General features: G+C 40.6%; 1 protein-coding gene across 4 annotated transcripts in view; it reads left to right on the top strand.

The window, feature by feature from the left end:
• fhod3b (formin homology 2 domain containing 3b) overlaps positions 1-25,939 on the top strand; it is a 104,421-nt gene that overhangs the window by 47,798 nt on the left and 30,684 nt on the right. For all 4 annotated transcript variants that reach the window (XM_044358121.1, XM_044358120.1, XM_044358119.1 and 1 more), the window contains exons 4-5: positions 14,167-14,234; positions 15,872-15,977. In XM_044358121.1, coding sequence (XP_044214056.1) covers positions 14,167-14,234; positions 15,872-15,977 — 174 coding nt within the window. The remainder of the gene's footprint in view (positions 1-14,166; positions 14,235-15,871; positions 15,978-25,939) is intronic.

Genomic DNA, 25,939 nt, shown 5'->3' with positions numbered 1-25,939 from the left:
AACTGAGAAACTAATAAATAAAGCATCAGAACTCTCTCTTGGTTTAAATGTAGCCAGGATTTGCTGTAGTGCATGGGTTTGCTGTTCTTTTTCAGTTCAAGTTTTCCATTTGTAAACAGGAGACATAAGATTTTCTAATTGTTTAAAATATGTCCTAAATATTCTGTGACTCATAGTTGAGTCAGTTTAGGAAACTCTTGCTTTTAGAGACATTTACTCTTAACTGTTTTTCATCAACATTATTGCAAACTGAGCTCCGTCCCAACAATGCAGGTCATGGTTACATTAGCTCATTAAGGATTAGGCATGGTAGAAGGGGCTCTCCTCCAGTTTCATCCAAATGGGTGAACAGCAGTTTTTGGAAAATGCAGTAGATACCCTCTCACGTGACAGATGAATGATGAGCAAGAGGCCCAGTGTATTGGTGAAAAATGTAGACAAAAAGCCTACTTAAATATACTGGACCGTCTCTTGTTGATTATCTTGGGTAACATGAGCTCTCATAGGGCACTCAAATCTATCAAAGAAGTATTTTGCATTTTATCTCACGTTGGTGGAGTCACTCTGTATCTCCTTTCCTCATAATATGAATTAATGTCTGTTTGTGTGTGAGTGTGTAAGTGTTTGATGGATTTCTGCTGCACTTACCTTTCCTCTCTGAGACAGACCCAGTGTGGTACAGTCATCCAGGGTAGTGTATCACCGTATTTATTCAGACAAGTCAAAATATGTCAGGGGTGTTGTGAGGCCCAGTGACACAGAAAAATGACATTTGAACAAGGTGACAGGGAGGATGTAGCTGTAGAAAACTGCTATATAAATCGCATTTTTCATGCCAGGAGTTGAAGTATATGTTGAGCAACAGTGCTTGTCTGTTATCACCATCAGTTTGTACAAGACGAAGAAAAAAAAAGGTTTTATTATGCCATTAAGCGGCCGTTGACTGTACTTATTTGGCTTGCCAAGCAAATATTTAAACCGTATCTGCCAGCACTAACATGAGTGGGAAATTTCTGATATGATCCACAAGTGAAACACATCAGTCATTTGGCATTGTTAAGTAGGATTTTGAAGAGAAAGCAGTCAGTCATGTTGATTGTTAGTTTGTTCCAGTTGGGCAAACAGGTTGGCCCCAGAGGACAAAACAGGTCTTTCAGCCCTGTGACTGTGCCAAGCATGGATTATATTCATTTCAGTGACACCTCTGAATAAAGCAGTGTCTATCCAAACAAAACACCTCCTTGACAACAGAGGATAATTATCAATTCAGTAAGAAACGGCCTCCCCTGATTCATATTCAGTTGGACTATAATTATATTTCGTCTTTAATATTTACAATTTCAGTTCTAGTAAGTCTACCATTAACAATAATATCATGCCTCTAATTACAGTATGCTGTTCATACAAGTCCACTCCATCTTTGATTGTCAATAATAGCTGCTGACTTGACCCTTTCCCAGAATCTGCCACCTGTCAGCAGTCAGATCACACCTCACACCCAGTTTGGCATAGCAAAGCCAGTGCCAAAGTGCAACAATCTGACAGGGCACTCATGCAAGGCCAAGAAAGTCGTCGTAACTGATGTTCATGATCACAGAGTATCACTTATGTCCCATTTTATGTCCATCTATATCCATTAAAGCTGGATAGCATTTTGATAAATCAAATTCCTCATTGTACGTCCTCCATGGGTTAATTACAAATCCTTCGACTGTAAAGACTTTGAGGGCCAGTTCCAAAAGCGAAAGATTACACACTATACAAAATGACTCATGAGCTTGCTTGTTTGATGATTGTATTGTAGGTAACATCTGTGCCAGTTAGATTGTGGATGCGGATCAAAGATAATGGCATAAACTCCACACAGCCAAGAAATGAGTGGTGTTTGGAGGTATTACAGTGTACATGAGAAAAATAGAGCTGTTGTTACTGTCTACATATCTAACTCCGTGAGGATTGTCCATAATTGTGCAATCCTCTGCTCCATTTACAACAGTAAAGTCTTTCTTATACATATGTTCTGCTCTCAGGTGCTGATTTTATTCCAGGTTTTCAGCTGTGTGACAATGCATTTTTTCTGATAATCCATTGGGTTTCAGATAAATTTATTTTAGTAGAAGTAGGAGAACTTTTTCAACCCATAAAGGAACACTTAATCATTCAATGTATGTGAACAATTCAAAATCACCTAATTTAGAGATACAGTATATACAGTGTTGCTTGAAAGTTTGTGAACCCTTTAGAATTTTCTCTATTTCTGCATAAATATGACCAAAAATGTGATCAGATTTTTACAAAAATCCTAAAACTAGATAAAGGGAACCAAATTAAACAAATGAGACAAAAATATTGAACTTATTCATTTATTTATTGAGGAAAATTATCCAATCTTACATATTTGTGTGAGGGAAAGTATGTGAACCCTTGCTTTCAGTAACTGGTGTGACCCCCTTTTGCAGCAATAACTTCAACCAAACATTTCCGGTAATGTTTATCAGCCCTGCACATCGGCTTGGAGGAATTTTAGTCCATTCCTCCTTATAGAACAGTCTCAACTCAGGGATGTTGGTGGGCTTCTTTGCATGAACTGCCCACTTCAGCTCCTTCCATAGCTTTTCTATAGGATTAAGATCAGGACTTTGACTTGGCCATTGCATAATTTTAACTTTCTTCTGCTCTAACCATTCTTTGGTAGACTGACTTCTGTGTTTAGGGTCGTTGTCTTACTGCATGACCCATTTTCTGTTGAGCTTCAGGTTACAGATGGATACCTTGACATTTTCCTGTAGAATTTGCTGGTACAACTCAGAACTCATAGTTCCTTCAATGATTGCAAATCGTCCTGGTCCAGACAAAGCAAAGCAGGCCCAAACCATGATACTACCACCACCATGTTTCACAGATGGCTTAAGGTTCTTATGCTGGAATGCAGTGTTTGCTCTTTGCCAAATAAAACGCTTCTCATTCAAGTCGAAAAGTTCAATTTTGGTGTCATTCGTCCACAGAACATTTTCCCACTAGCCTTCTGGTTTATCCACATGGTCTTGAGCAAACTGTAGACGGCAGCAATGTTCTTTTTGGAGAGAAGTGGCTTTTTTCCTTGCAACTCTGCCATGCACACCATTGATGTTCAATGTTCTCTTGATGGTAGACTCATGAGCATTGACTGTAGCCACTGCAAGAGAGGCCTTTAGTTTCCTAGATGTTACCCTGGTGTCCCTTGTGGCCTCCTGGACTATTACACACCTTGCTCTTGGTGTGATCTTTGTTGTTTGACCACTCCTGGGGAGGGTAACAACAGTGTTGGATGTCTTCCATTTGTAAACAATCTGTCTGACAGTCAACTGGTGGAGTCTAAACTCTTTAGAAATGGTTTTGTAATCCTTTCCAGCCTGGTAAGTATCAGCAACTCTTCCTCTAAGGTCCTAAGAAATCTTTTTTGTTCGAACCATGACACACTTCCTGTTGTGAAGCTCAGACTTTGATGGTGAAGACCCAGATTTATCTTCTTTAAATAAGGCAGGGCCTCCCAGACTCACGCTTGATTGTCATCCCATTGACTGAAACACCCGACTCTAATTTCCACATTGGATCATTTTCCTCAATAAATAAACGAACAAGTGAAAGGTTTTTGTCTCATTCGTTTAACTGACGTCTCTTTATCTAGTTTTTGGACTTGCATGGAAATCTGATCATGTTTTAGGTCATATTTATGCAGAAATAGAGCAAATTCTAAAGGGTTTGCAAACTTTCAAGCAGCACTGTAACAAAACTGAGTACACTCCTGTGCAGTATCACTAAAATGTTAAATGATTCAACACTGTATCGTCTTAGTATAATTGTAGTATTTTTAGGGTGGAGTGTAGGGTATTTGATCTTATTTCTAATTAAAAACAAGGTTAAATAAACAAAATTGAAAATACAGGCCTCAAAGTACATCCTCAATGCAACAAAAGTGATTACACCTGTGACCACTGAAACAAAAGTGAGTACACCTGTGGCTTTCAATTAAGACTAATTTCCTGAACAAGGTTATAAAAGAACCTGTGACCACCACAATTTTCTCAATTTTGACCTCAGTTGTGTCTAATGCGACATGGGTTTATGTGGTAAGGAATTGCCTGAACAAGTGAGAAACCAAATTGTGAGAATTCATAAAGATGGGTGAGGGTACTAAATCATCAGTAGGCTACTGAACAGAGGCCAAAACACAGTAGCAGCAGAGGTTAGCAGGAAGACCCATACTAGCAATAACAGGAGGTGTAGTGGCCTTCCTTGGATAAAGGCAGTGTGCACAATTTGCTATTTACGCAACCTTGCATTGAAAAACAGACGATCAAGTGCTTCTGACTTGGCACAAGGATTATCTGTGGAAATTGGTGTTTTAGTGACTGCTCAGACAGTTCAAAGGACATTGCATTGCAACCTCTATGGATGACATCCAAGAAGAAAACCATTGCTCACAAAACAGCAAGATTAAACTTTGCCAAAGAACATGAAAAGAAGCCTGATGAATACTGGCAGCACATTCTTTGGTCAGATGAAACCAAAATAAATTAGTTTGGATCAGATAGGATCCAGCATGTTTGGCGTGGACCTGGCCAGGACTACTGCAGTGACTGCATAGTGCTGACCGTGAAAGTGCTGATATGTGGCTGCATGAGTGCAAAAGGTGTAGGGGAGATGACATTTATAGATGGCACTATGAATGCAACTTTGTACATCCAAATACTGAATGAAAAGATGACTCCAGTCTCAAGGAGCTGGGCAGGAGAGGAATCTTTCAACAGGACAATGATCCCAAACACACTGCAAAAATCAAACACAAGTTTTTAAAGAAGAAAAAAGTGAAAACTATGACCTGAACAAGTATTTCCCCTGACTTGGATCCAATAGAACACCTTCGGAGTACTTTAAAGCAAAAAGTAGAGCAACAGAATCCCTCCAGCAAAGAGCAGCTGAAAAGAATCATCTGTGAAGAATGGCAGAACATCTCTCCCCAGATTTGTGCAAGACTGGTAGCATCCATGCCCAGGAGGATCCAATCTGTCATCAGAAACACAGACGGGCATACCAAATATTGAAAAATAAAAGAATGGAGTCTCGCTTACGAAGGGTGTACTGACTTTTGTTGCATTTAGTTCTTAAATATGGACCTGTCATTATAGTTTAATTAGTCAAACATTCTGTTTTTTTCATTATAATTGGCTTAATTCTTCTTGGGTTTTGTCTAAAAACAAACAAAATTGCATTGAATGGACAGGATTTGTTTTTTGTTTTTAATTACTTAACATTTTAGTGATATCGACCAGGGGTGCACTCAGTTTTGTTACATACTGTATGTACATTTCACTGAATAGCAATGTTTTGTAAAATCTAAAGATCAGATGTTTCTCCCTCCCACACTCAAATGTGTTTTTAAGCGTCCATCTGTCTATGACTGGTGGAAGTAATTACCCAGGGTCATTATGGGATGGGAGCAACACTGATGACAGGGGGCTTCTCTCATTAGACTGGATGTCAGGTTAACTAGATTGTGTCCTTACCTAAGGCACTGACAGACAGGTGCCAAAGGTGTACCTCCTCCTCACTGAGAAGACAGGAGGAAACACACTTTGCCCTGGGAGAAATTGAAAAAGACAGGAATTGGAGAGAGACGTACTCGTGCAGAAACCAGGTGTTTTGACAGAAAGACTATATGAAATGGGAGAGCTTTTTTTCCATTAAGTACAGTCACAGTGTGGCCAGTATGGAAATGAGAAGGTGTACTGTCACAGCTGTGTGTGCCTCCACATCGGTCTGCTTCCTATTCCTAGAGCCGAGTCTGAAATAGATGTGGTCTCAGCACAACTGTGTTTATTGGACGGAGTTTGCAGTGGCGCATTTCCCCACGTGTCAGGTTGTTGAGAATAGGAAGGAGCAGAGAAAGTCAGAGGCAGAGAGACAGCCAAGAGGAGTGAAAGAATAAGAGGGGAGTGAAGTAGGTTAGCAGAGAGTCACTGAGGTCATTGTTCAGAACATTTTCCAGCAAAGAAAAAAAGACTTTAAAAATTTGTCGTTTAATTGCAGTACATGAAATGAAACGTTTTTGATTCTAAGGCTCATAAAGTCTAAATTGAGAAAAGCATTTGGCTTTGTGGAGCTGTCTTTTATGGATTAAAAGATAAAAATCGCAGGATATAAAAAAAAGAACTACAGCATATGTGCGCACATGTGATAGTAGTGGAACATATAGACTGATATTTTAAATCTTACTCTTAAAGCATCTGGCCCTGCATCTATATGCACATGGCTGGTTTTACTGCAGTAAGAAAAGCTGTTTGGCTGCAGCAGCTGCCAAGTAACACATGTTGAACGGCCTTGACCCAACCTCCTTCCAACCCTTATATACAGAGATTATTAGAGGAGCTTTCACCAACAGAGTCACAAAAACAATGCTAATGACCAGCCTCACCTCTGTCAGCAGTTACCATAACTTGGTTTAACTATGTTACAGCTGGCCGTGCCCCACCCCCAACCAGACCCACTTCAATTGTTGATACTCTAGTTTATATCTGTGTCAGGCTTTTGTCTTGTCTGCTGAATGGGTACATGCCTTTACCCTACTCTCCGCTCCACTACGTATCTGTGTCAGTGGTGGTGAGTGTGGGGAAACCCTGCTGAGGAGGTGAAAGGGGGGCGATGGGCTACAAAAAAAAGCAGAGGGAAGAGAGGGGGGGTATTTGGCGGGGGGTGTATTGAGGGTCACCCCACCTGGTAGCTAAGGAATGACTCATTAGACAGGCAGGCACTAATGAAAGATTTGTCTGTCCTCACATTGGCCTTGCTGTCACGTCTCTCTCTGGAATTCTGTGGATTCCACCCTCACTTTCCTCTACTGTTTCTCTTTGACAGCATCAGATAGCATCTTGACGTGTGGTTAACGTACAGTTTATTGAAGAGACTTACTAGGACATAATTAGCCTGCGATGCCCTTTAAGTGCTCTGCAGAACATGTTCAACCTCTCAAGAATAATGAAAGGGTGTATGAAGCTAAACAGTAGGATTTTGAGTCAAACTACTTAACTACTCAAAGGTAAAAGACAAGTGCCACTGCTGCCTTCCAGAAGAATTATTGTGACTGACAAAAACATAAACTTTCACTGAAAGTCTGAAGTAAACACATCAATAAACACAACAATCCAATTTCCCCATTTCCACCGAGGGACAATGAGTACCGTTGAGCTCTGTGGTCCAGGTTGTATGTTTATTGGAACTTGGCTGTGGTATGTCTTGGTATCAAATGCGTCTGCCAGGATAGAGTGTCGCAGCGGAGAAATCTAATCTCTCCCCTGCTCCCTTGAGGTTTTAGACACCATGCTCTCTGCATGATATGTAGCGGAAGTCCAGGTACAACATCCGCAAAGGAAACAAAATCAGAATGAATTAGCGTGGTTTATTTGCATGTTCTTAACACTGTCATTAAAACATGTGTCCACATATATCCTATTGCAAACCTTACAATATCTTTTTAACAGCACCTGATATTGATAAGCAGTTCTGTTCTTTAATGTTAGCAAAACATGCACAAAGGCAGCACATATTTAACAAAAAGTTCTTACAGTCTTGCACTGTATGATGATGGTTTCCTTATTACCAGATTATACTCTGATTCAGTCGTTCATTTGATGATTTCGATCTTGTCCCATGCCTCAGCCTTTTGTCTGCTTAGAGACTTTCATGCCTTGTGGGTCCACGCAGGCATTCCTGTGAGGCCAGCTCCCAATGACAGAGACTTCTTCAGTCTGTGTGGCCAGGCTCAGTTTTCTCTAATCTAAACCAATCATCTCCATATGTCTTCCATCACAGCTTCCAAAGCATTTGAATTAACTCCAGGCAACAGGAACAAATTAATTAATGTCTTTATTCCTCTGTGCACTTTGTAAACGGCCTGTGCGAGTGTGCACATATTCTTGCATGTACAGCTACACATGTACAGACCTACACACGCATTTTTCTGTATAATTCTCTTGATCCACTTTTCATTTGCACTCAAAACCCAAACACATAAAGTGATCTCACTCTTACCTGCATTCCTGCTTAATGATTTCCACCTGAGTGCTATAATCTGCTTTTATTGACCCATCATTCACCTTATGTTTTTGTTGAGGGAGAAAGGGATAAAAAAGAGCAGAAGAAACCCCAGTCCACAAAGTAGCAACAAGCCGATGCACATGTTGGGAGGTCTTCCACCTTAATTACTTGTGTTTTCTCTTCATAAATTTTGGAACAGGAGGTTTCCTTTACAGAGCGAGAAAGGAGAAAAGGGGGGGGAAAAATGAGAAGGAAGCACTCTTTTTGTTGTTGTGCTGCTGTGTTTCGTGACTGCAGAGGGCCATTACGCGTACTGTAAACTCAACGGTTTCTCATGAAAATACCAGGGGCCGAAAATGAAAGATGGATCGCTTTATCCTTACACATGGCAGGCAGTGATGTGGCGATGCTGGCACACATGGGACTGTGCTCTCCCAGATGGCTACAGTTTGCCTGACCTCAGTCTGACCGCCATCACCTCTCACAGAGTCTGAGGCCTTTGCTGACCAGTGGAACAGGCTCCGGGCTCTCTGGGACAGGGCTAAATGCAGACATGGGCAGGGCGCTGGCTTAGGACTGAAGTCCACTCTTAATGTCCATCTTTGACCAAACAAAAAGAAATTGCAACACAAACTGACTTTCCTTTTTCACATAAATAAGATACATCAGCTGCCATTTGATTAGAGTAGAGGAGCTTAGTTTAGTAGTCAGTTGCCTTAACCTTCACTTATGTGCTCTGATGCTTTTCAGATAAACAAAATGTTGTGTGATCGGCCTGAAGTGTAAACAGTGATCAAGGCAACCTTGTGCAATAAATAGATCAATGCCTGCAAGCTGGCCCAGCTTCAATGCCACTGCTGCAGTCGCACATAACAAATTCTACCATCTATCCAGGATACCATTTGCTATAAGGAGATCTATTGAAGCTGACAATGCTTTTCTTACTCTTTTGCTCTGCTGCTCAATTAGGATTTAACAAGCCCCCAGACTTCAAACCCAGAATCCAAAATTTGTCGTCACTCTCCATTATTCTTTGTGCCGAGTTTCATCTTTGCTTGCCAGGAGTGATAAGGTCAGGGAAAAGGGTGTCATGGTGGTTGATGGTGTCATGACTGAAATAAAGCTTAGCTCTAAGCAGGTCAAATCAATGTTTTTGTATTTTGTTTGTTAGCCAGCTAGTTGCAACAGTAAAAACAACAGCACACATGGATCAAGTAGCTGAGTGGGTGATGATAGACTGATGAGCCTGCATACTAATGACCTACATTAGTTAAAGTCAGTATCCTGTTGTTTTAGGCAAGACAGAAAGTGTTGAAGTCGCCTCTGCTTGTTGGGAACCACTGATTTACAGTATGTAAATCAGTTTATGTATCTCAACTGTAGCATATCCACATCCCACATGAATGTTGTTCTTTTGATTGTGTATTGTGAAAGTTTTACAGTACATACAATCAACAGTTCTATCCTCAGCTTCTTGTCTGACAGCTCCGCTCCTGAAAGCAAACACAGTTTAATTTACAGCAGTGTGTGCAGTGTTGTCCTGCCCAGTGGGGTCTTTGTGGGTTTCCTGGCTATGTTTTGGATGCGGTTTATGTGTTCCGCCTGCTGTGCAAAGCATGAGCCGTGGTAGTCATCCTTCTCATTTTATGGCACTTGTTTTAAATAAAGACATTCAAAGAGATGAGTAACTAAGCATGTTACATGTGTTTATAGACAGAAAAAGAGCAAGGTTAATGGCTTTACTGGCAAACAAATTTCTTGATCATTTATTAGCTGTCTAGCAGTGAGAGGTGAAGATTGTTCTTGAAATTGGCATGCAGAGATAATCATGACTCATAATAAAACAACAGCATTACTGGAATGTGCTGGCACTCACACAGAGAATCAGAAGGTGTCTGAAGTATCACTGGACAGATCTACTACTAAAAGTCGTCTTCTCATCAAAAGCGAGACCGTCTCATGAAACCCTGGCCTGTAAATGTGTCTGGCCCCAAAGCAGATTTTTCTTCACTCTCTCTCTTTACTGTGGATAGCTGAGCGCATTCCTGATGATTATAGAAATTCCGCTACTACTTTTATGATTGTTATAATTACGAGACCATTACCTCCCTGTAGCTGTTGCAGCTGAGAAAACGGGACTGTGTATTGCAGTTTAAGAGGAGAAAACAGCTGCTGCCTATGGTACATCAGTATGAGGCATCAAAGAAACACTTCCAGTCTGTTGAGTCATTCTATTGTCATGTTCTTGTCGGTAAAAGCCTAAGGTGAATGTAAATATGACGGGACAAACTGACTGGTTGTCCTTAGCTGAACTCACGCTTTCTTTTAATGTGGCTTTTTTGTGGTATGAAACATGAGTGGAAGGCTCTGATTCAACTTCTTATTGACATTAAAAAGGTATTTTGAATTAATCCTAAAGTCAAGCTGTGGAGAGCTACTTGGCTGCTGCAGTTTGTTTGTGTTGTAGCTGTACTATGGCTCAAGTACAGTCAGAACAAAAGGCACATCTCAAGTGGCCAGAGGGAGTTTAAGTGTCCCAACCATGGTCCCAAATATGTGTTATCCATCATATCTTTCTTTGCTCTGCTAGTCGTAGAATTGCCTTGGCACAATGAAAAAATCCATGACAAATGTAGAGAGCTATTGGGTTTGAAGTTTCCGCTGTTTTCAGGGTTTCAGGTGATCATGACTGTGAGAGTTGGGGTTCACAAACATTTCCTCTGAATAAATGAGTGCCTAGGTTCCTTTTGTAAATAGGGAAATTCAGAAGGCCCATACTTTTGGGTGCATATCTGTGCCAAATGGTATGGAACTAATCTCCACTGAGCTATTTCTCATTAGAGATGGGCCTCTGGGAGGTTCATCGGTGTGCGGACCGTGGACAGGGAAGGAACTGTCTGTTCCTGCAGATGGGCTTCATTTAGTGTTGGGCAGGAATAACTTTCTGACAGTTTTATTGCAGCCCAAAGTACAGGGCTAAGTAGAGGATCACAAGCCCTGTGCAAATGGCAGTGGAACTCTGCATGGAAGAATTTCTCTGCCATGCTGTTGCTGATTGATGCACACACAAACACAAAACATCCTCCTGGGATTTACTGAAACCCAATCAATGGCAGGAAAGGTGCTGATGCATCACTGCCATGGTGCTGTGCTGTGATCTGGGCAGAATCATCACTGGTTGTTCAGCAGTGCTGGGTGTAATTTATCTGTTGACTGATTAACATTCAATGTCTATGAGGAAGTGTAGCTACAGTAAGATTTTGATAAGGAAAAGAGAACACCGATACAACTTGGATTTAAATGCTGAAACAGGGCCACAAATCAAGTTTGCTTTTTGTATGGAGAAGGTGTGATGAGTAACCCAGTGTATCTTCCTCTGTCTTTCCACTCCAGTGATCAGAGAGCTTGTATGTTTAGAGACCCCTAATCTGAACTCTGAGTCATCTTCTTGAGTTAAAGAGCAATGGATATGGCCCTACCTTGACCTGCAGGGGAGGGTGCAGTAATTACAAAGCTGTAGTTCCTTTTTACATTGTGAAGAATCAACCACAACTACCTGAGCCCTTACTTTGTCCACAAGATATGCAAGACAAAAAGACTAAAAAGAAAAAGACGAAGGTTAGTTTAAGTCAATAAAAATGTCACCATGAGTTTAAAAAGGAGTACATAATAGCGGGGAAAGATACAACTACAAAAATGTGTCAGTTTTGGGAAGAGATTTAAAAAATGATGCCGACTTGGCAACCCCGAGATGCTCAGGCAGGGAGTTCCACAGCTGGGGGGGGCAGAACCAAAAAAGCCCAGTCACAATTTCTTCCTGTTATTTATAAAGACATAAATCACCAACATCACAAAGCTTTCCCTCTTAATACCTCTGGACTTGTAGAGATTTATTCCTTGTGGATGTTGTTGCCAGTGACATGCTGGAACACTTTCCGTAAAAGACCAATACTCATGTACTCATTAGCCATCTGAACCATGTACGGCACTGAATGCACAAAACATTTAAAGGTCTGATCCGCTCATACCAAATACCATCACAGTCATAAATTAGAAACAACACATCCTCTTAAGATGAGTAACTCCGCTGGAATTGGATTGTGAGGTGTTTGATTTCAGTATGCAACCTCATCAAATGGGAGCCTTTCAACCACATATGGCCCAGTCCCAGGCAGTCTGCTTCACAGATGCATCTCCAGTGTCTTGTCTGTCTGAGGAAGAGTGGATTACATCAATGTTGTGTACAACTTTACCCTGCAATGACATGTCCTGGAACATACCAGAACGTTGTTTTAACCAGAACTTTAATTCAAGGCTGTACACCAAACTTTGACTTAAATTTAACATTATTAAGATGAATTGAGGGGCCATTGAGGTAAAATATAGTGTTAATCATTTAAAAGAAAAACCAGCTTGTTGACCTGTTTACATCCTTTTCACTGATAGAGTGCAGGGTTGGATTTTATGATGTTGCGTGATATCTATCTTAGGGGGCTTACATATACTAGCAGTATACACTGCGTGTGAAGTTTTATGTGTGTTGTGAAAATGTTGTGTGTCACTGGAAAGGCACCCAAAGACATCAGACCACGAGTACTCACTCTGTCTGGTCCAGTGTCTAGAAGTAGCCTGTGTGTTCCCACAGAACTGGCAGGCAACAATACACTCTGTCTCTCTCTCTCTCTCTCTGTTTCCCTCTGTCTCTCTCGCTCTCTCAGTTCATCAGCTGAAGGGATTTACTCTGCGGCTGAGGAGGCCAACAACAATAATGAATAGAAGTCTGTTGCTCTGAATCCCAAGCGTATGCACTCATCGGTGTGTGTTTCTCACACTTTTGAATAGAATTAGCGGCAGCTGTTTGTAAAGACAAGGAGCTCATGAGCACAAGAGATTTTTGTGTGTGTATGTTTATGTGTATGAAGGGTGTAAGAAGACAACATAAGGATACATATGTTGTGGCTGCATATTTGTTTCTGTCACTTGCATGTTTAGGTATACAAGTTCTAACTCACTCATGCACCAACAGCAATAAATCATCTTCCTGCCCGTCCAGTCATGACTGCAACAGCTGCAGTGCCGCAACAGACAGACTAGAGTGACATTGCAAAGTGCTAGTAATGTCTGTGTGAAGGTTTGTGTTTGAGTGTGTGTCAGAGAGAGAGAGAGAAAATGCTTTGCTGTGTTCATGCCTGATTGTGTACATGCCTGTCAGATTTTCGTTAAGACATATCATCATGTCTTCAAGCTAGAATGTATCTGTCAAACACTGAAAAGGTAACATTGTGCATCACAATAAAAAAATCAATGTGTAAATAAAAAGAAACTGCTGAGAGAGAACGAGAGGCAGAGAGTGGGAGTACTAAAATGTACTGCACTGCACTGGATTGGACTGTATGTTGCTGCATCTGCAGCAGTTAACAGGCAGGTTTTGCTGAGTCAGAGAGAGCTCACACAGCAGTGATAAGTGAGACACTATGATTGCGCTCAACGCTGCCACTCCCTGGCAGACTGTGCAGACTGCACGCAGGGTGAAGGATTGTCAAAAGTAGTTGCAGGAAGTGTTTGCCTGCATCACAAGGATCTGTCATCCGTCATATCTCTCCTTTAGCAATATGTGGAGTTTCCATAACTGATTAATGGGTGTCTTGTTTCTTAGCCATTGTGGTGGCTATTGGCTTAAGTTTCTGCCATGACTTTGTGTTATGGTAAGCTACAGATATGGCTTTGTCAGCAGGAAACATCCACTGTTCACTAACTCTCCACAGATGTGCTCTGAGTTGCTCCTACTGTTCTTGTGCTCTCACTTTTTCTCTCACAGCATATTTTTCACATTTAGCTACTTGGGATAATTGTTGCCAATGATATGTACATTACAAGGAAGTTATTTTGAAGGGAAAATTTGTTGTTCATGGATGCATCATGTGTAAAGCAAGTGATACACTGATACACTAGTAGACAGGCACTGAATTTTTCAAAAAAAGTCATCCTATACCCCTTGTCCATTTGTTTTATTCACTTTTTATCTGACAACATCATAGAAATATACTACATGTTACTGATTTTTAAACTCCCCCCTTTTCTCTCTCCATACAGAAAAACTCTACAACTCAACTGGAAGGGAGCTACGGAGAGCCCTCTTTTCCCTCAAGCAGATTTTTCAGGTAATTATTTTTCTCTCTTATTTTAGCTCTTCCTTGACCCATAAGAATATCTGCAGCTCACAAGATCCAATGAATTCCATTGCCTTTTATGTTTGTCATGATCTCAAAAATGCAGCATGAGAAGTATCCACTACTGTGTTGTGTTCATGGGCTTTGTATATGCACGTGCACATACACACATGCACATGCAAGAACTCCATGTAGACAAAACACATGCATCTGTGCACACTCACACACAGCATTGTTTTCTTGAGGCAGAGTTGTGCTGCTGAGAGTCTGCATTCGTGGCAGCTGTGGAGTGTTCAGGTCTGGTCATACTTCACACACTGGGCTGGGATGGGCTGGCCTGGTGGGCAGTCGGCCGTAGAGTGGGAGGGATAACTGACAGTTGGATGGAAAAGAGAGCAACAGACTTTGATGCAGGCCCAGAATAGATCTGAAAACCTCACTATGAGTAGCTTTGTGGGGTTTTAGTTGTAGAGGATATTGGTCATTCTTGTTGTGTAATGAAATATCCACTTGACCTGATATCAGCATGACGTCTGTACACTGCAGAACTGTAGCGTTCCTGTATGTGTCTCAGAACTGCTGTTCATTCTGTTTCTGTAATGCACTCCTGTACGTTTAGACAGTTTGCCAAATGACTGGAGTCTCCATCACAGATCTATGGTAAAACTGTTCTGGAAGCACTTACTCATCCTCCTGGGAGAGAAGGAGCCCTGACCACCCCACAGTGTTTATTACTGTCTTCCTCTTTATCCCATCTGAACAGTAGAGTCTATCAGAAAATGTTCAATTCTGCAAAAAACCTCCTGCTTGGCCTTGAATTAGGGAGTCATTGACAGGTGTGAGCGATGCAGGTGGTTTTGTCATCAAGGACAAAATGTGGGATGAAGTGGAGAGGCCACTTGCTACACTGCTCATTGCACATGCTGGCTAGGACGGGAAGTAGAAAATAGTTGATAGATAACATTTATCCAGCTGAGGATTTTGTAATAGGTGTGATGAGAAGTGTGCTCGTGCACTCTGGCAAATAGTACATCACATAAAGAAGTCTTTGTACCTACCTGGCCTCTCAACTTATTTTCATTTCTTAATAATACAGAAAAGCGGTGAAAGAGGTGTTGAAAACGGAGAAAGAGTTGTCTTGTTGCATGAAATTTTCTGCTTCAGGCATAACAAGTAATTTGTACAGTGTTTGTGTGTGTGTCTATGTATGCGCGTGTGTGTGTTAATCTGTGTCTACATACAAGACGTATGTATAATTTATTCACATTGAATTTGGCATAAATCATCTCAACAGTTCCTGGAGCTTTCTTGGACTGATTTAACTATTTTTCACATAAAACTCAAGTGTCACGTAAAAAGACCGTGCTATGAGACAACATGTTTCAGATCTTTATTTCTCTGCATGCTCTTTAATTCTTAGTCTATGATTTGCAGCCAGATGTTCATGCACTTAAAGGTGTATTTAACCCTGAGGATAGTTATGTACTGGAAGGCCAAATTAAATCCAAAAATCAAAGTAATGTTAGTTATAAAAAAAAAACTATTGGAACAGTGTTATCTTTGGCTCTGTCCATAGTGTATGATGCATGTTGAATATTTTTCTCTCTCTCTCTCCCACTTCTTTCTAGGATGACAAGGACCTGGTGCACGAGTTCGTGGTGGCCGAAGGACTGACATGTTTGATAAAAGTGGGAGCTGAAGCCGACCAGAACTACCAGAATTATATCCTCAGGGGTACGTCCACTGCAGAAAAGCACAGCTTTGCTTCATCACATTAACAACATGCTTTCCTCTTCTCTACTTTCTCACACCTCAATTTATAGCACCGCCTAATTGAGGATGTTATTAATCAATCCTGTAACACTTTTCCTTCCATAAACCTATCCAAAACCACATGTGTTTACATACACCATGTAAATTGATGATTCTGTCCGATGACCTTCTCACACTTACACACTTCCAGCGCATAAACAAACTCAAATGTGTGCCACAGACAATGTGGAAGTTAGGCAAAGTTGAGCAGCTGGTTAATTTATCCGTCCCATGTCAGTGAGGTGAAAGATCATATGTGTTAAGGTCGATGAGGGGCGGGGGCAGCATGTTCGGAGATACTAGAGGACCGCTCGCTTCAAGGTCACTACCATTTAACAGCCCGCTGTGAGGGGGCAGGTCACACATGCTTAAGTAGCTAATAAAAGTTCTGTCAGGATATTGCAGATCATAAAACAAATTTCCCCTCTTCCCTTTATTTCCTTTCTGTCGTCTTTCTTTCTCCTTATGTGTTCCCTTATCTTTTTTTTTTTTTAATTTAACCTGAGCCAATATGTCAGGTTTTATTAGTTGATGTGTTATATGTTTGTATTCTGTTATATGTACAGAACATGATAAACATGCACATAGACACAAACACATAATTTGATTCCAACTTTTTTAGTTAATTGTTTCATAACAGGAATTGCATAACCCAGACACCTCTTTGTTATTACTTCACTAAGCCTTGATGAACTGAGTCACAATGAGTTGACCCTCATAATTTAAACATTGTAATCAGATGTTGGCCCCCGTCATGTTTATTCATTTAAACGCAGAATGTTCCTACATGCTTGCTCTCTAATTTTTCAACCTGCTCATTGTTGACCTTCTCTAATCAAAAAATCAAAGAGCAAAGGGCGGATATCTGTGACAGAGTACTGATGTTGCCCCCTGGGCAGGTTATAAACATGAACATGACCCCTGCTTGGACTACTTCTATAGGCTGATCTTTAATGTTTGATGTTTCATCTGGACTCAGCCTAGTCCCTGACTCAGACAGATAAATCACACGGGTTAAATGGCCAAACAAGGCAGAGGAGGAGAATGGCAGGCTTTTGGAAACTTAAGAGTTTACCACATGTAAGAGTTGTTAGTGTCATTGTGCTGTGAATGATGAGACCACTTCTCATATCTTTTCACCCCTCCTTATTGTCCTTTTTCCCCCTTCATTTCCCCAAGAGTTCTGATAAAACATCTGTGTCAGTGTGTTTCTGTGGGACTGTCTTTATTCTTTCATGTGTTAATTTATCGCTTAATCTTTGCAGACTCTACAGTTTCTCCTTGTGTGTTTCTACATCACTATGAGAAACTAAACCAAACTACCACTCTCCCAAAAGCCCCTTTAACCTGTTTCAACTCCTGACCTAATTTCTCCTGACCAGCTGAGGAAATGTGGAGTGCAGTAGATCACCCTCCCTTGTGAGCCATGTGTTGGAGAACACAAGTAGAGCATGTGCTGGAGCACAGATGCACAGGTCAGAAATGTATATAGATCTGGCTGTTTTACTGTTGATGACTTCCAAGAGGAGCTTTGTCATAAGGATTCCCAGGAGAGAAGTAAATTAGATGCCTGAAATTTTCACACGTGCACACAGAGAGAGGGAGAGAGACAGAGAGCGCACTAAGCACAACAGCAGTAATTGTTTTGGTATCAAACATTGATCACTTCTCTTGTGGTCTTTTTTGCTGTAATGTCTTTCAAGTCGAGGCCAGTAAAAAAAAAAAGAAGAAGAAGTCGGAATGCAGTCTTGAACCCATCTGTCTGGAGTGCATTAAAAACCTCCCGACAAAACAATTTTGCTCTCTTTCATGAATAAAAATCAATCTTATGGGTCTTTTGTAGATAAAAAAGGCACAGTCGCACATGCGCCCCAGTCTGCATGCATTTTACAAGAACAGGTTCCCAGCCTTAGCTCTTTGGAACATTGCCGTCATTGTAAATGGCGGTTCCTGCCACTCTCTCGGCAATCTACACCATCTCACTTTTTTTCCCTTCTTCTCATTTTTTCATTCCGCCTTCCCAAAGCCCTGGAGGTGTCTGTGGCCAGTTAGTGCTCCCCCAGTGTTGTGGGTATTTTCTGGGTCTGCCTGACTGGGGTCTGGTCCCTCTCTGGGCCCCTCACACCTGGCTCGGAGGGCTTCCAGACCTGGGCTTAGCTTGTTGGAGGCCTGCGTTTCTGACCCAGGGGAGACCTTGTATGCCTTTATCACCCCATCAGGAGAATGGGTGTGAGGTCACTTTTTCAGAAGTGCCTATGCAATCTGGTCCTCCTGTAAACTGTACATGCAGTCCTAATGCCACAAATACTAAAATGCCACAAGGGTTCATAAGGGTTATTCGTTCTTAATTTAGAAAAATGCATTTGCATGTTCATTTAAAAAAAATTAGATGAACACAGAAGTTATGTTTCATTCAATACAGAACATCTATGCACATTTAGAAACTTTCTACAATAGTTCTTGAAACTATCAATCTTTGATGAAGTGAAAAGCTGAGTGAATGTTGCATAGTGCCTGTTTTGTAGTTAAGAATGTTGTTTGTCTAACTGTAAGGTGTCATGGGGTTGTAAAATGTTTTTTTTCTTTTGACATTTTTATTTATTACCAATTATATATGAATTACTGTTAGTGCTACATTTTAAGCTACTCCCGGGCTCTTTGGTCCTTAATTAACAACTCTGTGCTCACCTCACAGTTATAGAAAAGTTAATTTTTTCTGCCTCTTTTAACATCCAGGTAGTAGGCAAAATTCTGTAACTGGATCTTTTTAAAATAAAATATAAACTAATTATAAGAACGGATTAAATGTAGTGTGACAGGGGGTCGCTCATAGTGTGAAATCCACTGCGCATTATCACCAGACTCTGCAGTTTTCCTCAGGTCTATGGAGTATTTTATCTTTCTGCTCATTGTTTAGATTTTACGTCCCATAGGTCCACTGTTTGTTCACTTTCACTGCTCTCATCTGTTTCATTTCCAGCAACAACAGGCAGCTGTTTCAGAGATAAAGCTCTGATAAACCCATGGCACACTACATACTATATCAAACAACAGACAGACAAAATTACAGACTACCCGGGGATGAGAGTGAAACATCTTGCAGCGAGAGACTGATTTTTTTCAGGAGTTGGTAGAGACCAAACCAGAGCTGGAATGGGACTGGATAATAGATTTACATTTTTCAAGTTGCCAGAAATATGACTCCATATGAATGCTAATGTTGCTCTATGTCTCCTGGATGTGTGAATAGGCAAAGGTTTGCTAACATGTTCACCAGAACAACTTTATAAGGTGGTGATGTGTTAATATTGTGTTTACAGCTTATTGCACTGCCCCCAAGTGGCCAAGAAAATAAATGAATGCAGGTTTGATATCACTCATACTGCACGTATATGTAGCTACCTAATCGGCAATGCTTGTGTTGCACATGTGAGCCAAGGTCTAATAATTACAATTCTTAAAACTGAGTCATCAAGCCCATATTAGAAATTCTACAGTGTAGAGATACAAAGAGACTAGACAGCCATCCAGATTGCTGTTCACAGAACACTACATGCTTCAACAGCCTTAAAATGAAACCAGCTTGTGCAAAAGGTCAAAGAAGTTTCAAACAAGTTCAAACAATTGCATTGTAGTAAGAAAAATAGCCCTAGAGTAGCCAGGTCAGGTCAATTTTTTTTATATAGCGTCAAATCACAACAGAAGTTATCTCAGGGCACTTTTCACATAGAGCAGGTCTAGACTGTACTCTTTAATTTAGAGAGACCCAACATTCCCCCATGAGCAAACACTTAGCGACAGCGGCAAGGAAAAACACCCCTTAACGGAAAGAAACCTCAAGCAGAACCAGGCTCTAGGTGAGCATCTATCTACCTTGACCAGTTGGGTTGAGACAGAAAGAGGGAGGGGGAGAGGGGAGAGAGAGACTCAGAGAAGCACAGCAACAACAATAATAACAATAACAATAATCATAATAGAAATATGACTAATATTAATAGCAGTTGCAGTGGGCAAAAATGACTAATAATAATAGCAGCAGTGGTGGGCGTCATTTGGACAGCAGTCAGTCCGTAGCCGGAGGTCTCCTGCGAGACAAGAAAGCACAAAAGAAGATGGGAAGATGCCAAGTTAGTAACATGCATTAATGGTACATGAATGCATACAGATGGAGAGGAGGAGGAGAGAGGAGCCCGGGGCATCATGAGAACCCCCGGCAGTCTAAGCCTAAAGCAGTATAAGTAGGGGCTGGTCCGAGGTTCCACAGGAGACGAGCCTGATAGTTGAAGGCTCTGCCTCCCATTCTACTTTTGCAGATTCTGGGAACCACAAGTAAGCCTGCATTCTGGGAGCGCAGTATTCTAGTGGGATAATAGGGTACTATGAGCTCTTTAAGATATCATGGTGCCTAACCATTAAGGGCTTTGTAGGTGAGGAGAAGGATTTTAAATTCTATTCTGGATTTTACAGGGAACCAGTGCAGAGAAGCTAAAATGGGAGAAATATGATTTCTTTTTCTCGTTTGTGTCAGTACACATGCAGTTGCATTCTGGACCAGCTGGAGAGTCTTTAGAGACTTGCTGGGGCAGCATTATAACTTTTTCTGCATCTTTTTGAGACAGGATGTGCCTGATTTTTGCAATGTTAGGTAGGGGAAAAAAGGTAGTCCTTGACATTTGTTTTATGTGGGAGTTAAAAGACATATCCTGATCAAAGATAACTCCCAGATTCCCTATGATGGTGCTGGAGGCCAGAGTAATGCCACCCAGAGTAGCTTTATCATTAAATAATGTGTTTCTAAGGGCCAAGCACAATGAGGCTGACTTCACACCAAATCATGGGTTGCAGTGAAAACACCAGTCCTCCCATTCATTTGAATGGGGGTAGTGCATTTAGGCTGCAAGGGTCGGGGTGGTAGGGATGCCACAGGCCGCTGCAGCTAGAAAGTTGAACCAGAATCAACTTTTGGAGAATGCAACCCGATGTCACGCTGTGGTGACCAATCACAGCCAACGATCAGACTGATCAGAGCTATACAACCCTGCCATGAGAGAGGACAAATATGTTACTAGGAGGAGGGGAGGACATTTCTCTTCATTTGATAACGTTAAAAGTAAAGTTAGGCTTTGCTTACAGCTTCCTGACACATTTTTAAAAAGATGTGAAAGAAAGGGTCTTCACCAACCTGGTGAAGATACCTCCGCACAACCCTGTGGAGGTGTGAAATACGGCCTAACTTCAATTTTGTCTGAGTTTAGTAGCAGAAAATTGCAGGTCATCCAGGTCTTTATGTCCTTAAGGCATGCTTGGAGTTTAGTTAACTTATTGGTTTCATCTGGCTTCATTGATAAATATAATTGGATATCATCTGCATAACAATGAACATTTATGGAGTGTTCCTAAGTGTTCCTGATTCATCATTAACATGTACAAACTAAAATCAATCTGATAAATAGGACTTAAACCAGCTTAATACAATTCCTTTGATGCCAATTAAATGTTGCATTTAAACTTCCTTAAGCAGCCTAGTTGGGATGGGGTCTAAGGGAGAGGTTGAGAGGTTTGTTCAGACAAAGAAATCATTAAATTTAGTTCAGGAAGATCAATTGGAGAAAACAGTCTAAATATATATCAGGTTTTACAGCTGTTTCTAAGGTTCCTGTGTTTGGGCATAAATCGGTGCCTGTTGAGGGTTGGAGGTGATGAATTTTGTCTCTAATTGTTAGAATTTTATCATTAAAGAAGCTCATGAAGTCATTACTACTGAGAGCTATAGGAATACATTGATCAATAGAGTTATGACTCTTTGTCAGCCTGGCCAAAGTGCTGAAAAGGAACCTAGGGCTGTTTTTATTCTCCTCTATTAATGAATAATAGGTGGCTCTGGCATTACAGAGAGCCTCCCTGTATGTTTTAAGACTATCTTACCAGACTAAGCAACATTTTTCCAGTTTAGTGGAACACCATATCCTTTCAAATTTTCATGATGTTTACTTTGAATTTCAGGTGGTTGGGTGTCATTTGCAGTGAGCACTACCGCTCTATCAACAAGATGGTCAATTTGAAAGGGACTAAACTTAGCATAAGAGTCCTCTGTTGTATAGAGACATGGCATTGAATTAAATGCTGATGGAATTGCTTCCTTAAATTTAGCTACAGCACTATCAGATAGACATCTGGTGAAGACATTTTTGTCTAACAGCATGTAGTCCAGTAATAGGAATTCAAAAGTTACTAATAAATGGTCTGATAAAATAAGATTTTGTGGAAAGAGTATTAAATGTTCAGTTTCGATGCCATATGTCAGAGCAATGTTGAGGGTATGGTTAAGACAGTGAGTGGATTTATTTACGCTAGGTGAGAATCCAGTTGAGTCGAAGTGCTGATGCTATCGTCAACATCCACATGAATATTTAAATTACCTACTATAATTACTTTATCTGTACTAAGGACTAAACTTCATAAAAACTCTGAGAATTCAGATAAAAATTCAGAGTACGGACCAGGAGGACGGTGCACCATAACAAATAGAATTGGCTGTTAAGTTTTCCAAGTTGGGTGTGAAAGACTAAGAACAAGATTTTCGGATGAGTTTTAATTAAAGTTGTCTCTAGGTTGTCATGCTTTTGGTCTAACAAACTCAGCCATATTTCTAAATATGAGAGCTGAACCTTCAAAAGTGGCATGTATGCCGTCTCTCCTAATCAGACCAGATCTTCCCCAGAAAGTCCACCAATTATCTATAAAACCCATGTCATTTGCTTGACACCACCTCGACAGCCAGCGGTTGAATGAGGACATGGCTATAGTACCAATTATCATAAGCAAAACTAGTACAAATAATCATACAAACAACGAGGTTTTTCCTGGATCAAGGTTCCATTTCTAGTATTTACAAAAAGAGCGCTAACACATGTAACAACTGTGTTTAAGTGGTAACTGTAAAAATGGGAGCGGCAGACAGAGGGCAGATTAAAAACAAACCAATTACAGTCAACTTGAAGCAATTATTCCGGGCTTTGAAATGTTCACTGTTGACATTCCTCACCATAAGCTATGTTTTTAGCTACACTTTCTCTGTTTTGCACCTCTTGAAGGCCTTGCCATTTCTGTCTGCACACTATTGTTTACAAAACACTCACCATCTCTAAGCCTCGGTGGAATAAAATTGGAAGTGAAGCTTAAGTTTTTGATCTATAGGAATTTCGAGAAACAATCTTTTTTACACCTTTCAAATAAGTCTTGGATACATTTTTGGAAAACACATTCTTAAACATTCCATAAATTACTTTCATACCCAGAAGGCCATATCTCATTTCATGCTGTATTATATTGTATATACACAGGCTTACATGCTATAACTTATACTCATGAATTTAAAGCTTCCACAGAAATGGGAGTCATGTTGTGAACCGTCCAAAAGTATTACTGTATGAAATAAGTCATGCCCATATTTCACTTGGTGCTTTTATCTCATCTTTTCTTCCTCTCTCGTTCTATCTGTGTATCTCTCTCTCTTTCTCCTGCTACCATTTTGAGGTCTCCTGTTTTTAATGACACGGTCGTTACAATGCCACAAGTTAAAGCACCTTGACTTCCTGGTTTCCAGAGGGAGCTGCTCAGAGAACCTCAGTGAGAAAGGGAGATGTGCTCTAGTCAAGTGTTTCATTGCCTCTTAAACTGTCTGGGACCTGGAACAGCGCTCAGTCCAGCTTTTTTAGTGTCACACAGCAGTAACTTTAGTGGGCAGCAGTCTTTCTCACAAAGCTACAAATGCACCTGAAACACAAGACCCTTTTGTTGAAACAATGGTTGGACTTTATAGTGTTTCTCAGTGTAGTGGCATAAAATGTTGTACTAAATGTGGCCGGTCAGCAAAGCAGAATATCCAGTGACACATCAGTGAAGTGGTTTTCAACTGTGTGCCAAAAGTGTGTGATCCAAGAGGCTCTTCACTGTAAACAAACAAAGCAGCTGTTAATTTCACTTATTCACTTCTCCTTTTTCAGCAGGCGGTTTAATTGGTAAAACCAACTGCTGTAGTGCTTGGTTGGATTGATAACCTGCAAACTGTTAGACCTTCATGACACCAATATAGGAATAATTAAAGTTCATATCTTTTGACAAACTAGGTAAGTATTGTTGGAAGCATTGAATCATTTGTTCACGTAAAAAAGTGAGTTGGATGCTGGACTAACTTTAAATGTGTTATTGTGTTGAGATAATAATGCACTCGTAGAAATGAATCCCTTCTAGCTAATGTTACTACTACTCAGATTTCTAAAACTAGGTCAAGAAGGAACTTTCAATCTCAACTTTTGTGTCAACATGGACAAGACTAAAAGTTTTCAGAAGGAAATGGAAATTTTAGCATCTACAATTCTGTGACAACTAGACAAACTCCATCTGCTGAGGAAAATTGTGTGATATGATTCAAAGCTCAAGAACAGCTGCCAAATGGATGTTGTCATAATTTGTGGCATTCATCAATTTTCTTTGTCATACGTGTCATGAATAGATCATCTCTGGCTTTCTTCACAGGGGAGAAACACTTGTTTGATTTACAATCACAATGTCCTAATCTGAATTAATTTGGAGTGTATAAAATGTATATAAGTAAAACAAACTTAAAATTTATTTTCTGTTTATATTTTCATCATCATGGCTGCCAATTAATTTGAAAGGTTTTTTTAGATTTTATGATTTTATGGCCATATTTTGGCACAGCAACTTCTACATTTCAGTATTTGCTAGGAAACTTCTCACTCCCAACAGCTGCCTCGTTGTCTTTCTGCAGGTCTCTGTCCAATATCATCTTGTGTTGCAGCTGACAATGTAACATTACCTGCAGACTATAATATTCTCTCTAATATCTCTGGGACTACTTTGCTTTAGAAAGATGTTTTTTTAGCATCTTACTTCACATCAAAGTGTTCCCTCTTTACATTTGTCACAACGCAGAGCTGCTTCGATGACATGTTAGCTGAATTCATATTTTCTCATTCTTTCAGGTCTCCATGTGTTTGTCTTCTGATTTCTGAAAGTAGGAATTGAAACTGTGCAGTGTTTTCACACATTTTTTGTGAATGAAACTCACCCACAAACGGAGCGGAACAAGGAGCCTTATATGGCAATGTTAGGGGCGTCAATTATACCAATGATCAAGTCTCACGAACGCGCACCTCCTCGTGAACAGGTGACATTCATCAGGCTGAAATGAGTTCAGGCAGTTAAGAGAGTTTGTTGAATCCCACGTAGGATTTTCTTATTTTCCTCTTGCTTTGTGCAAGAACAAATATGAGAGGAAAATAAGAAAACATACGAGCTGGAGGCCCAATGTTTTATGTGTAATCCCCTGACCTGAGTTTTTTGTATATTTAACTAACTGAATTCTGACCTCTCTGGTTTGACCATTTTGCTGAGCACTAAGTGAAAGCCCAGGCACGGTTGGGTTAACAGTGCTGTTGGAAGCTCTTGTTGGAAACAGTGTGTATTATGTTGTCTGGCTGTGTTATAGGTCGCCTGTTCAAGAGGGGGGAGACCTTTACTATGGCCCATCGTCTGGATAAACATTTCCATTCTGTCTACGCTGGGCTGAGCAGCTTTGTGCAAAACTGCTTATTATAGGTGCAATGTTTTCCTTGTTTTTCTGATCAGGCAAGAATGATGCACAGGAAAAGATGAGGAAAGTCTCTGGTAATTCCTCAAGGATAAAGGAAATGTGAGAGAGAGAAAACAAAGGAACTGCTGACACACATATGTGGACAAGCTCTGTGTTTGGAGTGAAAAGAAGATATCTAGGAATGCCCTTGTCGTACCAATAGAAAGTTGAACTCCTGATCTGTAATGAGATCCCATGGGGACATATGTATTTTTTTCACCCCATC

Source organism: Thunnus albacares, chromosome 8 (genome assembly GCF_914725855.1).
Source record: "Thunnus albacares chromosome 8, fThuAlb1.1, whole genome shotgun sequence".
Lineage (NCBI taxonomy): Eukaryota > Metazoa > Chordata > Actinopteri > Scombriformes > Scombridae > Thunnus > Thunnus albacares.
The sequence above is the reverse complement of the archived record's forward strand: the minus strand, read 5'-3'. Positions and strand labels throughout refer to the sequence as shown.